The 15,666-nt window shown below is 39.4% G+C and overlaps 1 protein-coding gene across 4 annotated transcripts in view; it reads right to left on the reverse strand.

Annotated features, from left to right (window-relative positions):
• The window catches only part of KIF2A (kinesin family member 2A), a 91,985-nt gene extending 85,681 nt beyond the window's left edge, over positions 1-6,304 (reverse strand). For all 4 annotated transcript variants that reach the window (XM_043978711.1, XM_043978710.1, XM_043978709.1 and 1 more), the window contains exon 1: positions 6,139-6,304. In XM_043978711.1, the coding sequence (XP_043834646.1) occupies positions 6,139-6,202 (64 nt within the window). In that variant the 5' untranslated portion in view covers positions 6,203-6,304. The remainder of the gene's footprint in view (positions 1-6,138) is intronic.
• Positions 6,305-15,666: the final 9,362 nt, after the last annotated feature.

Below are 15,666 nucleotides of genomic sequence, written 5' to 3' on the forward strand. Positions count from 1 at the left end.
TCAGACACTTGATACTTACTAGCTGTGTGACCCTGGGCAAGTCACTTAACCCTCATTGTCCCGCCCCCTAGAGACCTAGAAATTACCCTCAGGAAATTGTTTTGGATTTTCCAGTAATGGAACTACAATCCTTACAAGCTTTATTTAACATTGCTAATTCTGGCAAAGGAGGGGTGGGTATATATTCTTTTCCTTGAACTTCAATAATCTACATTTTTAGCATTATAAGAGTAAAGTGGTCCAACAGTAATAAGGACAGGCCTTGAGTTTCCCCTCAAACTTCTGGAAAGAGCAGCTTTCAGAGCAATACCTTTAAACTCTGTAAGCTATAAAGTACTATATAAAGATGAGTTGCTATCATTTAGTTCATACATTTAAATTACCTCATACTGGAATAAAATTTAGTCCTGTGTTCAAATCAAATATTGGGCTGCAGTGGAGAGGGCAAAGGGGACAAGTTTTTATTAGGTACCCACTATTTGCCAGGCACTCTGTTAAGTATTTTACAAATGATTTCACTTGGAACAAGATGAAGAGAAATACTGCTATAGAAAAGAAGGCACTTTAGAGAGGTCAGAATTCAGAGGCACAGCCTTTAACCTAGAAATCTCCTTGGGCAATAAAACATTTATTGCCAGGTATACAAGCAGCATCAGTCTATCCTATATAAATAATTATATTAATGCTATCAGTGTTAGATTGTAAGTTCTAGGTTGGCAGGCTCTTAATGTGTAAGGACCAGAAAGCTTTTCTTCTTTAAGAATGAAACTTTTGAATCAACATATACAACTGAGATAATAAGATTTAACTAGATTTCACCACTGAGAGCAAATACAATTTAGTCCCATTATATATTGTACATGCTGGATTGGTGGTAGAAGAAATCACACAGTTCTCAAATGAATCAAAGTATCATCAGCAAAAGCATGTATATAGTATCTGACTCACTAGTCCTACAATGTGGAGTAAGTCTAACCTCTCAGATCCTCAATTTCTCTATCTGTAAAACAGGATTAATATTGCCTACATTCAACTCAAAAGAAATTTATTAAGTGCCTGCTTTGTGCAAGGCACTGTGCTGGGCAGCAAAGGAAAAAAGTTCCCCAACCTCAAGGACCTTCTAAGTAGGGATTCAATAACTACTGATAAATTCAATACTTCACAAGGCTATTGTGAGGATCAAAAGAGATGTTAAATAAAAAACACTTTGAAAACTAACAAAGCACCATACAAATAAAAGGCTTTTTTGGGCAACAAGTAGAAATCATACAAAAAAGTTAATCCACTAACACCATTACAAAGCTATTTCCTTTCTTCTTTTCCATTCTCAATAGTGGCCAAAAATTTTTAAAAAAACAAACAAAAAACATTTATATCTGAAGTGGGACTAACATAATACTTAGCTCTCATTTTCATTTAACTTAAAACACTACCTCCATTCTTCTAAAGTCCATCTAGTTTAGCCTATACAAAAAGGTATATAAGGGATGAATGTGTCAAAGTATTATTGATAGATCAGCTGTGGTGTAAGCAATTTTAACCTTTCTAATCAAAGAAGACTCTCTGCCCGTGACATTAAAATTAGTAACTGATGGCTCCTTTGGGATTGTCCATTGGGGCTGGAATCCCTGGTAGCAGTCAAAAACATTATTTTCACTTATCCTTAACACAGATGGTTTAACTTTTTTCCTGTAATGCTTCCTTTGTGACCTTCTAGTAGCAAGGCCAGACTGGTGTGGTACAGTGAACTTGGACCTGAAATCCCTATGTGATTTGGGGCAAGTCACCTAACCTCTCCAGGTCTTAGTTTCTTCATCTGTAAAATGAGAGGGTTTGGCTAGATGACCTCTAATGTCCCTTTCAGCATCTCATCACATGACATCCTGAGTAGACAATCATTTGTTACTCTAATTTCATTTTATGTAACCCAACTTTACTACTTATTCTTCTAAGTCCCTCCTCCCCACCACAAGCTATATTGAGCCCAAAGGCAACCTCTCCCTCCCAGTTTAGGACTGGCTTAAATAATTAATTTAACTTCAGGCCTTTATAATGTAACTCTGGTAGCTTTCCTGAGAAGGGGGGGGGGGGGAAGGCAGGTCTGGAGTCTGTACCCATGCCACAACAGACCATGGTTTTATGCAATTAAAAGAAGCCAGCATCACAGCAGAAGTTTCCACAATGAAATCCTACCTCCACAAAGGTTCTGGATATTCCTTTTATTAAAATTCTTATCCAGGGACTACAGATACTTAGACCTCTCTCCCTCTCAGGGGGAACACACAAAAAGAAGTCAATGGCTCTGAATAATGAAGCTTTTCATATACAACCAAAAGTTTTAACAAATGCATGGTTATCCTGTTAGAAACACAGAAGCACATCAATATATGTGTTCCCCTTACATTTGGATTAAAAAAAATCCTACCTTGCAAGATGGGGGAGATGTGACTAAACAACAGTTCTACAACTAAAAAAAGAGGGGTTTTGGCAAACTCTAAAATTAAAAAGAAAAAAATATGATATAGCAGCTCAAAAAAACCACTGCCATCTTAGAATGCACGAAGAAGAATTTTGTTGTTTTTCAGTAGTATCTGACTCTGATCCCATTTGGACTTTTCTTGGCAACGATGCTGGAGTGGTTTGCCATTTCTTTCTACAGATGAGGAAACTGAGGCAAATAGGATTAAGTGACTTGCCCAGGGTCCCTCAGCTAGTAAGTGTTAGAGGTCAGATTTGAACTAAGGAATACAAGTCTTCCTGAAGAGGAACAGTGATCACAACTGGAAGGTGAGAGAGTCACTGAACTCTGTCTGCCCTGGTTGGACTACATCTGTGTTCCTTTATGGGAACCATGTTTTGGAAAGGCACTGATAAGCAGGGTAGTAAGCAAAGCAAGGCAATCGGTACATTGGTGAAGCTTAAGGCTATGTTATCTGAAAATGTTATACCATCTCTGTTAAGGGACTAAAAATTCGAGAGGAGAGAAAGACACAATAGCTAGCTGCCTTCAAGTATTTGAGGATGATGGATTTCACTTGATCTTGACCACAGAAAAGAGAACTGGGAGCAATGGGTAAAGTTACAGAGTAAGATTTCAGCTTAACATAAGGAAACATTTCCTAACACTTAAGAGTTTTCAAAAACTAGAATACTTCTGTAGGTAGTGTACTCCTTTTAACTGGAGGTTTTCGATGGATCTCCACATGTAGAAATGTTGTAGAGAGAAGGTCAAGTTACAAGTTAGTTAGATGATCTCTTAAGTCTTTTCCAAGTCAGATTCTGTGATTCTTTAGGTGACAAAAGGAAACCAGTCAAACTGTTGAATTCACAAATAATTTTTCTAAGCATTTTACTGTGACTTATTTAGCATCTCCCTCAGCATCTAGCATTGTGCCTTACACATAGTGGGTGCTAAATGTTTTTTTTTCAGTCATATCCAACTCTTCCTGACCCCATTTGGGGCTTTCTTGGCAAAGACAGTGAGTGGTTTGCCATTTCCTTCTCCAGCTCATTTTAGAGGAAACAGGCAAAAAAAAAAAAAAGCTAAGTGACTTGCCCAGGGTCACACAGATAGTAAGTATCTAAGGCCAAATATGAACTCATGAAGTAGAATCTTTTTGACTCTAGGCCCAGCACTATATCCACTTCACCATCTAGTTGCTTAAATAACTGTTAGTAGAGTTGAATTTTTAAAGTGGCTGGGAAGCAAAATTTGGGAGGGGGTAGCAATTAATTATGCTTCTGTCTACCAAGATACTCTAGTTCTAGTTCAGTTCTGAGTCTGATTCTTGAACTCATATCTCTACTGATAAGTCTACTCTAAGTGAAATTGAATTACAGTTAACGTTAGACCAGCCATAGGCATATCTAGCTTGGAGTGTCCAAGTGCGTTCAGTCCTAGAATTGCTATTAGGATTCTCTTTAAAGTAGCTCCAGGGATACAAAGCTGAATCATAAGATTAAAAATCCCCAAGAATGGGGGGATTCATTCATTCATTCAACAAATGTATGCTTCAGGCTGTTAAGGGATTCTATTTTGGGGGTTAATAATAATGATATATATAGCATATATATAAATAAAAATGGCAGTGTAATTGTCCTCAAGGTGCTATAATCTAGTTTAAAATTTCTCTAAGAACACAATTACAAAAAAAGGCAAGTATAATATACCATAAATTCCTTAAGAGTAGTACAAAGAGTCATAGTTGTTTGGCTGGATGATATGGCAAAACTTCATGGAAAAGTTTTTTTTGAGTTATATCTTGAAAGATGATGGGTGAAGACTGGGGGGTTCAGTCACAAAGAGGAGCATTAAGGGGCAGTAATGATTTATAAATGTATTGTCATTCTGATTAAATAGAAAAGAGTCTGCCTAAATAATTCCATGAAAATTACAAACACCTCAAATGTCACCACACAAAACCATACAAAGAAATTCACTCATGACTCTTTATATTTCATTTTAGCACATTAAAAGATTTTTATTCAAGTCATTTGAGTAAAAAACAGCTAAAAAGTTAGGTGACTATTTTAGTTTACTGTACACCAAAATGTGGTATCGTAGCATTTTCAAAATTTTGTTTTTGCTGCCAGTAAACACAAATTTAATCTCAAAGAAGCAATGAATGACATAGATATTGCCTCCTCAAAGTGTAAATAAATACTGCCCTTGCCCCAAGTAATATACATCAATCCCTACCCCAGTAGCACAGTTAAAAGCGCCTAAAGCTCTTAGTGATATGCTTTTGCTTTTCACACACAGAATGACAAAGCTTCCAGTTGCTAAGACAAATGACCTCAGAAATAACGAAAAAAGTCAGCAGCTATGGAAGGTCGAGCTACATACTATCACACAAAAACTCTACATACAAAGAGGAAGATTTAGAGGCTCTATCACTATGTATGTGGTATGTATCATAATCCTGGTCATAGTGAAAAGAAAGGAGCCAGCTATAGAGCTTCCTAACCTGGGACTCATGCCTTAACCTGGTTCCCCCCTCCCCATATCTTCCCTAGATCCCCTGTTCACAAAGATAATGAAATGTTCTAATTTTTCCAGGGCAGAGCTAAAGAAAGACAGAAAAATATCTAAGTCTAATCATAATAACCCTCAATTCCCCTTAAATTCCCCTCCCTAGATCCTTTATGGGGATTAAAAACATTAAGATCACCCCATTTACCATCATCCTCCTAGGACTACCTCTTCATATTTTAGTCATTATTCATCGTTTCTCCTGTCCTGCTCCAAAGGTCTCACCTTTGAGGAGCACATATGAAATTCCTCCACCCTAGTCTCTCCTTCCCCTATTAGTGAGCAAGATCATAAAATTCTCCACATCCTTTCCCCCAAGAAAAGGCTAGCCAAGGGGGGAAACGTCCGGAAAAGAGGAAAAGAGGCAGGAAGGCCTGTGAACTAGAGAGCACCTAAGTATCTATCGGACTCGCCTTTAAAAATAAACAAACTCCAACAGCAAAGCTCGAAGCTACTTCTCCAAATACTCAAGTCACTCCCCTCCCCTATTGCCAGAGACCATAAGGATGGCAGAGAGGCCCTAGAAAGGAAGGTGGGTCTCCTGTTTGACATCCTAGGTCACCCCCAAGGAACCGCAGGCATCCTCAGGCTTGGAGTCCAGAGGAGGGGTTAATTACGGGGAGAGCGGGCTATTTCCTCCCCCCACTCCCGCCCGGACCCCACCCCAGCTGCATCTGTCTCAGTCCCTCTTTCTCTCGTTTCCCTGCACTTCCTCATGACCCCACCTCCCCCAACCCGGGCTCCTCTTCCGCCACGCCTCGAAGCGCGCCCCCCATCCCAAACCCCCGCTCTTCTCTCTCCCCTTCGCGATCTCGCCCCCCCTCCCCCACTTACGCCCCCTCCCCCAAAAGCCAGGCAGGGCTCCCCGCCCCTAGCACTGCAGTAGCGCCGGCCCCTCGGCCCAGCTCGATATACACACGCGCGCACACACGCACACTCGCGCACACGAGCCCCGCCACCCACGAACACACAAAAGCTCCCACAACCTCCCAGCCCCCCCCCCCCCAGTCGGGCCCAACGAATCAATGAAGCAGCGACTCCCGGCGGGTGGGCCCTCCCGGCTGTCTCCTCTCCCCCTTGGGACCGAGGCCGGGCTCCGCGCTCACCATCGCTGCGCTTGATCTCCACGTAAATCCCGATCTGGATCTTGCCGAAGTTGGCCGCTGCCATCACCTCATCTGGAGAAGAGGCTGAGGACTAGGCGGCGGCGGCGGGAGCGAGGCTGGGCAGGGGCGGGGGAGGAGGGGGCGCAGGAGGGGCGGGGGCGAAGGAGGAGGAGAGAAGGATGCGGGGCTGGGGGACGCCGGGACGGTTACCGGCAGGAGCGACGGCGGGAGCGTGGAGGGAGAGTGAAGGAGGCGGGGCTGGGCTACACCCACCGGGGCCACTGCAGCGGCAGTAGGCCGAGGCAGAGCAGGGCCGGGGCCGAAGCCGCGGCTGGGAGATGAGGGGGAGGGCCCGAGCTGCCAGCCTCGTCTGGGATAAAGCCGAAGCGGGCAAGGCCACTAGCACTGCGCCTGCGCGGAAGGGTTCTTCCATAGCCCTCTCTCCCCTCCTCCCCCTCTCGCCTTCGGCCAGCCCCGCCCAGCTCCGCGGAGAGTAGCGTCATTGCGCCCCGCGGAGTTGAGGAGACTGGCTGGCGGGCTGAGAGGGGAGGAAGGCGCGTGCGCCGGGGTAGCTGGGGTCTCGCGCGCGCGCGCGCGACTTTGGTTGACAGGCGTGGTCTGGGAGAGGCGGGAGCGGAACCCGGGAGCGAGGGGCTCGGATTTCTTGGGCCGAACGTCTTCCCTCCTAGGTTGTTGTAGCGACCGCTACGAGCCAAGGCCAAGGCAGCTGCAGAGACTATTTAGGGCCCCCACCCGTTTGGCGCCTGGGGAAGGGGGTGGGGCTGGCTTCGGAGTCTGGGGACGTGAACTTGGTCGCTAGGCGGGGGTTAGATTGGACCCTGAGAGGATCACGCTCCTCTTCTCCGCGAGTCCAACTAATCCTACCCTTAGGCACCCCAGGGTGTACTTTTCGTTCAAATAGCTTACTCTTCAATGGTTCTCATCATGAATCAGGGAGTGAAGAGCCTCGGTGGGTCCCACAGTTCTGCCTGCTTTCCTACCTTGATGCCTGCCTGCAGTGGAAGAAACTCTGCAGTTAGATCTTTCCTGACCTGTTCGGAAGATGATGCAAAAAGCGCAATGGCTCTCCTCCAGTGCCGGCTCTGCGGAGCTAACTGGGGCCGAGGCTTGTCCATGTCCCTAATGCAAACAGCCGTGAGCAGAAACACGCAGCCTTAGACACCTTAGATTTTACCGACAGTCACTTGATTTGTGGTACTGCGGGAGCAATGTAACTACTGACGATCCAGGAATAGTTGGGCAAGTGGATAGAGTACATGGGAAGGGAGGCATGGAATGAGGAAGACCTGAGTTGCAATCTGGACTAAAGAGTAGGGCTACGACCCTTGTCAAGTCACTTTCTCTGTACCTCCCTTTAACTGTAAAATGAGACTCTTAAATCCTCTCCAATTCTAAATCTATGATCCTTTGAGTTTTACGAAAATGTTACGATAGGTAACATATACAGACCCTGCCCCCACCCCCAGGCAGATGTGGCATGACTGCTAGATAAATCCTTACACCAAACTTGTGTTCGGAAGGTCACTCCCAAACGTTATTTCTCAATCTTTGGGATATCTATGGTTCAAGCTGTAAAAGCCTGGATTCTAACTCAGATTCCAGGGGCCAATTCTTCTGGCCTTTTAAACTCCCAAGGCTGAAGATTCCACTGCCTATACTTAGAACAGAAAACAACGAAGAAAAAGGCCAACAACCTATGCTTGTTTCTCAGGGGATTTGAACATATAACCTCAGGAGGGGAAGGTCCCAAGACCTTTCCCATTACAGCATAGTCTTTCATGAAATTGAGACTAGTGAAAGGCCTTAGTTTAAAAGGCTCCCATTGCATCCGGAGCCATCTCCCCTTGTCCTGATGTATATCTTGTCACTAGACCCAGATGGCTCTGAAGGAGAGTGTGAGGCAGGTGACTTTGCATAGCCCTGCCTCACTTAAATCTAGTTCATTGCAAGTCATGACATCACTTCCCAATGTCATGGTCCTCTTCAAGAATGAAGGACAAGGGGCAGCTAGGTGGCACAGTGGATAAAGCACTGACCTTGGATTCAGGAGGACCTGAGTTCAAATCCAGCCTCAGACACTTGACACTTAACTAGCTGTGTGACCCTGGGCAAGTCACTTAACCCTCATTGCCCTGCAAAAAAAACAAAAACAAAAAAAAGAATGAAGGACAAACAACAATAGTCTCTCACCCATCTCCTTGAGAGGATGAGTTACTGGGCTACCCCAAGATGATAGTGAAAGACACAGCGTGGGCTGACTCAGGCCTTTTTGAAGACCCTTACAGTTCTGGCTACACAATCACTGGAGGAAGACTCCTCCCCACTAGGTATAGAATGTCTACATACACTCAACAGTTTCTCAAAGGCATTTTCCTTATATGTCATAGGAATTCTCCTGGAAGCTGCTTCCTGTAGATATATACCATCTGAGCAAGCTGATGGGGCTTGTGCTCCAAACCTCCATTACAGATTTTTTTAAAAATTGTTTCAGGATACAGTGTAGGCAGAAAGGCTATACTTTTGTGCTTTGTTTAAAAGCCAATATTCTTTTAACAATGCCTACAATCTTTAAATACATATTTTAAAATTTTCTAACAAAGTAGCTGTATGAAAAAATACCTATAAGCACACAGAGAAACCTGAATTTTTAAACTATTAAAGAGAGACAGCCTGGCTTTGTAGATAACCTGTCCCTGGAGTCAGAAAAACCTGGGTATAAGTGCTGTTTTTAACATACATAGGCAGGTATCTTATTTTTTCAGTGACTCAGGCAACTCTCTGATACTATAAGTTCCATATTGGTTGCTGATATGCTTTGGTGGAAAGAGTGTCTGCCCCAGAAGCTCCCCACATGTATAAAAAACTCCAAACCAACAAAATCAGAGGTCTGTCAATTTTAAAACTATCTCTTGTTTTTACATTATCTGCATTTTTCAATGTATTCTTACTTCTGCCCTTCTCATAGAACTATCCTCATTTTTAAAAAAAGAAAGAAAAACTAGCCAAAACACTGAAAAAGTCTGACATCTGTAGTGTTCCACACTAGTGGTTTCTCACTTCTGCAGAGGGGAGGGAGATGTCTTCCCCAACTTTAGGCATAATCTTAAAGCCTTCAGGTTTAATTATATTCTTGTTCTTTCCATTTTCATTGTTGGAGTCAATATGGTATCTTGTTTTTACTAGTTCAGCTTACTTCACTTTGTATAAATCCATATAATTCATATCAATTCACAATCTTCCCATGCTTCTTTGCATTTATTATATTCATTGTATCTTATATCACAGTAATATTCCATTAATTTCACATGCCACAACTTGTTTAGCCATTCCCTAGTCAATGAGTACCTACTTTGTTTCCAGTCCTTTGCTACTAAGAAAAAGTGCAGCTCTAAATAAATACATTTGTCTATGTAGGGACTTTGTATCACTGATCTCCTTGAAGCACATGACTGGTGGGATCTCTGGGTCAGAGAGTATGGGATATTTTACTAATTTTCTTTGTATAATTCCAAATCGTTTTCCAAAATGGCTGGATTGACAGTTTCATCAAAGGAGATTATTATGCTTTTATTACTCAACCCTTCTAACATTAACTATTCTCTACATTTGTTGTTTTTGCCAATGTGCTGGCTGTAAGGGGAAACCTATGAATTTTTTTTCTACAAATTATTTTGACTTGTATTTCTCTTATTAGTGATTTGGAGTGATCTTTTTTGTGGTTAATAGTATGCACTTCTTTTAAGAACTGTTTGTTTATATTCTTTGACTATATCTGTTGGGGAGTGAATTGACCTCAAAACTTTTGATTAGTTTTTACTAAATGATTACTAGAAAATAATAAGAGATATTGAATTAAAATAAAAATGTAGACAGTCTTCTAGAAATTATTTATATGACCTAAGGTATTTAATATATGATGTATATTATTTAGACAATATACAAAATAGCTCCTGCTTTAAAAATTATCTGTTAAGATTGTCAATCTCACTTAAACTGTACTGCATAATAATATACAAAAATAAATTGTTTTAATATTGATAATACTTGTTTTAATAATCAAACAAATAAATGCTTAGAGCCTTCCTAGAACTTTATTTTCACCATAGTATTTGACCCAGTCAGAGTATAAACATTTTCCCCCTATAAGCTCAAAGGAAAAATAACACCTGAAATCCTGTGAGATTCTACTAGATAAAAAGCCACCATTCTATAATTGTTACATAAATCATCCATTGATCTTATTTTCAATTAGAATAGGAATGGTAAGACTGACCTGGAAATCTTTCACATATGCAAACCCCCCCCCCCAATTATTGATAAATATTAGTGTGTTATCATGGTAACTGTGCTTTAGTTAGGTTGGAATTTGGCTCTGCTACTTATCTTCAGCGTGACTTTGAGCTTGTCATTTAACCTCTTTAAGCCTCAGTTTTCTCATATATAAAATGGGAATAATGATACTTTTACCCCTGCTTCACTGCATGTTTTGAGAATCAAATAAGAAATGTGTATAAAACTTTGTATAAAGGCAAACTTATTATTATAATTGCCTCCCTAAAGTCTTCTGTACCATTTATAAAGGTTGATACGTTCTTTGGAGCCTTTGTATTGTATAATTACAAGGTTTTGACCTCTCATCCATGTACCATCTGAAAAATATACCATTAAAAAGCATCTTCATATACTTATCCCATTAAAATATGACACATATCCTTGTGAACATATTAAATAAACTTTTAATTATATATCAGAACCAGAAGGTCCTAGTGTGATGCCTCACCATGATGTGGCAGCAACTCTGGGTTCTTGAGGCTATTCTAGTATAGTACAAGAAGGTTCTAATATGCTGAAGAGACATTGAATATAGTCCCAGACATGTTTGTGTTCCAAAGATCACCTAGCTAAGGATTCAGAAGTTTATCATCAGAAGGTGGCCACTTGACTGAGATGCTAATATTCACAATTTTTTAGGACATGTATTAATATTAACTTAGCTTTTGGTACTCGATACATTAGACTCCTGTCCAGTGATGAAAAGAGTAAATATTGGAAGAATCAAAGTATGGTTCACAGGTTCTCTTTGGAGAGAAAAATACAAGAGATGAAAGTTTTAATATGTGTACAAGAGGTATCATTTCATAGGACATTTGGTCATCTCATGTTGAAGTGCTTAGGATAAACATTTGAAGATCTTTTATAGCTTATGTGCTGTTGAAAAGGATGGTGCAGTCCAAAATTAGAAGGGATGCAGAAAGCTGGGAAACAATTTTTATGGCCAGTACTTCTGATAAAGGCCTCATTTCTAAAATATATAGGGAACTAAATCAAATTTATATGAATCCAAGTCATTCCCCAATTGAGAAATGGTCAAAGGATGTTTTGATGAAGAAATCAAAGCTATCTATTGCCATATGAAAAAATGCTCTAAATCACTATTGATTAGAGAGACGCAAATTAAAACAACTCTGAGGTACCACCTTACTCCTATCAGATTGGCTAATATGACAAAAAAGGAAAATAATAAATGTTGGAGAAGCTGTGGAAAAATTGGAACACTAATGCATTGTTGGTGGCACTGTGAACTGATCCAACCATTCTGGAGAGCAATTTGGAATTATGCCCAAAGGGCTATAAAAGTGTGCATACCCTTTGACCCAGCAATACCACTTTGGGGTCTTTTCCCCAAAGAGATCATAAAAAAGGGAAAAGGACCCACGTACAAAAATATTTATAGCTGCTCTTTTTGTGGTGGCAAGGAATTGGAAATTGAGGGGATGTCCATCAATTGGGGAATGGCTGAACAAGCTGTGGTATATGAATGTAATGGAATTCTATTGTGCTGTAAGAAATGATGAGCAGGTGGAGTTCAGAGAAACCTGGAAGGACTTGCATGAACTGATGATGAGTGAGATGAGCAGAACTAGAAGAAAATTATAGTATCATCAACATTATGTGTTGATCAACAGTGATAGACTAGATTCTTCTCACCAATCCAACGGAACAAGAAAGTTCCAAAGGACTCATGATAGAAAAGGCTCTCCAAATCCAGAAAAAAAAAAAAGGAACTGTGGAATATGGATGCTGATTGGATCATACTATTTTTTTTGGTTTTGGTGCTGTTGGTTTTCTGATTTGAGGTTTTTCCTTTGTGCTCTGATCCTTCTTGTATAACATGACTAATGAAGAAATATGTTTAATGTTATTATGTATATATAACCTATATCAGATTGCCTGCTGTCCAGGGGAGGTGGGGAGGCCTCAGGGGAGGGAGGGAGAAAATTTGAAATTGGAAATCTTATATAAACAAATGTTGAAAACTATTTCTACATGTAACTGGAAAATAATAAAATATTTTTATTTAAAAAAGAGAAAAGGATGATGCAAAAGAAAAATTTTGTGAAGATGTTGATAAGACATGCCAAGTTAAATGAACATATACTCCAGTATACTTCTTTTTTTGGAATGCACTGTGCTGATTACATCAAGTCCCAGAAATTTACAGAAGCTGTTAAACGACCTCTATTATACAAGAAAATTCATCCTAACTGTCGATGAAGGAAAAACCAAGTAAATAAAGAATGCCCGTTGTCTAGACTATGATATGCATTTGAGTAGACAATCCACAAAGTTGGTCCATGAGTTCATATATCTTTGACAGACCCTGAAAATGGTTAATGAGCTGTTCTCAAAGAACAGGAGATTTGAATTCTAGTCTTGATGCTGGCACTACTTTAAGGAGTAGAATCACAGGTAGCAACATCTATTATTACTAATATCACTGAGTTGTTATAAGACCCAAATGAGGTAGTACTATTAAATGCTTTGAAATGTATAAAACATTACCCCCAAAACATTCTAGAAGTAAATATTAAAAATATTAAAAGAAATAATACTAGTATTGTACTTACAGAGAGTCAATGTGGCATAGTGGATAGAGAGTTAACTTAGAATCAGAAAGACCTCTGCTTCTGACACATACTGTAGTTGTGTGACCTTGGGCAAGTCATTTAAACTCTCAGTACCCTCAGGCAACTCATTAATAATATAAAGTGCAAAGCAGGTGCTGATCTGTATAGGAAGAGGGAATTTCATCACTGGAGATTCTCTTCAATAGGAAAACCATACATCCCTCCGAAACTACATTTATAGTTATGAAACCAAAGATAAGCATTTCAAATCTTTGTGGTTATAGAAAATATTATTTATATTTGTTATATTTCCATACCCATCAATGAATAAGTCAAAAAGCATGTATTAATGATTGACAGAACACTTATTAAGCACTTAGTATATACCAAGGACTGTGTAAAGTATTGGACATTCAAATAGGAAAGGAATAGTACTTGATCTCATGGAGCTCACATTCTAACTAAGGGAGACATATGTTTCTATCAAAATGAGAGGGGAGAGATCTTTATGTTAGAAATGGTTATGTCTTTTATCTTACTAAAAATCCATTTTCCCTTGTATAAGTATACTCAGTTTTGCTAAATAAGTTATTCTTAGTTGTACACTTATAGCCTTTGCCTTCTGGGATATTGTATTCTAATGTCTCCACTCCTTTATAATTGTGACTGCTAAATCATGTTTGATTCTTATTGTGGCTCCTGGGTACTTGAATTCTTTCTTCTGTATGGTTGTTGTATCTTTTCTTTGACCTAATGGCTCTGGATTTTGGTTATAATGTTCCTGGGAGTATTCATTTGGGGATTTCTTTCAAGAAGTGACCATTAGATTCTATGTCTACTTTTCTCTCTGGTTCCAAGCAATTTAGGCAGTTTTGTTTCATAATTTTCTGAAATCTGATGTCTAGTCTCTTTTTTTTTGTTCATGACTTTCAGGTACATTAATGATTCTGGAGTTTGTTCTCCTTTTCCAAATCTTCCATAAATCTCATTGCTTTTCCATTTTTTCACTCATATACCCTCATTTCACTTATCAACAACATTTTTAGGTTTTTAAAAAAAATTCCATATAAGTTGTGGCAGACAGGTGATGCCATTATCAGAAATGAGGGGGTGCCGTTAACAGCAATGGGAAAGTCCAAAAAAAATATTGCTTTTTAGGAGTAAGAGAAAATAAAAAGTTGAATTTTGGAGATTGAGTTTGAGGTGCTGGTAGGACTTCCTTGTCAAGATTAGACATTTGGAGATTCAGTTCCAGATCTCAAGAGAAAGGTGAAGGCTGATCTTAATACTTTGATCATAACATCCATGTCACCTTATGACCACACTCTCTCTCTACATACCACAGCCTCTTTACATATACTCCTAATTGCTCTAATTAAAAATCCCCAACTAAACACCAAATTGGAAATCCTGAAAATCAAAGGAGAGATTAATAAAATTAAAAGTAAGAAAACCATTTAATTAACAAAATTAGAAGCTGGTTTTATTAAAAAAAACCCAATAAAATAGATAAACCATTGGTTAATTTGATCAAAAAAAGAAAAGAAGAAAACCAAATTACTACTATCAAAAATGAAAGGGGTGAACTCACTACCAATGAAGAGAAAATTAAGACATATTAGGAATTATTTTGCCCAATTATATGCCAATAAATTTGACAATCTAAATGAAATGGATGAATATCTATAGAAATATAAATTATCTAGATTAGCAGAAGAAATAAAATATTTAAATAACCCAATTTTAGAAAAAAAATTGAACAAGCCATCTATGAACTTCCCAGTAAAAAATCCCCAGGACTATATGGATTCACAAGTGAATTCTACCAAACATTTAAAGAATTAATCCCAATACTATATAAATTATATGAAAAAATAAATGAAGGAGTCCTACCAAACTCCTTTTATGAGACAAATACAGTGCTGAGACCCAAACCAGGAAAAGCCAAAACACAAAAAGAAAATTATAGACCAATTTCGCTAATGAATATTGATACAAAACTTTTAAATAAAATACTAGCAAATAGATTATAGAAATATACTACAAAGATCATATACTATAACAAGGTGGGATTTATACCAGGAATTATCGACATAATTGACCATATCAATAACAAAAGCAATAGAAATCATATGATTATCTCAATAGATGCAGAAAAGGCCTTTGAAAAAATGCAGTACCCATTCCTATTAAAAAACACTAGAGAGCATAGGAATAAAAGGGGCTTACCTTAAAATGATAGGTACTATTTATCTAAAACCATCAGCAAGTGTTATCTATAATGGGGATAACCTAAAAAGTCTTTCCAATTAGGGAATTACAATCAGGGGTAAAGCAAGGATGCCCTTTATCACCTCTATTATTTAATATTGTATTAGAAATGTTAGGGGCAGATAGGTGGCACAGTGGATAAAGCACCGGCCCTGGATTCAGGAGGACCTGAGTTCAAATCCGACCTTAGACACTTGACACTTATTAGCTGTGTAACCCTCGGCAAGTCACTTAACTCCCATGGTCCCGCCCCCCCCCCCCAAATGTTAGCTATACCAATAAGAGAAGAAAAAGAAATTAAAGGAATTAGAATAGGTAATGAGGAATC

Source organism: Dromiciops gliroides, chromosome 1 (genome assembly GCF_019393635.1).
Source record: "Dromiciops gliroides isolate mDroGli1 chromosome 1, mDroGli1.pri, whole genome shotgun sequence".
NCBI classification, from domain to species: domain Eukaryota; kingdom Metazoa; phylum Chordata; class Mammalia; order Microbiotheria; family Microbiotheriidae; genus Dromiciops; species Dromiciops gliroides.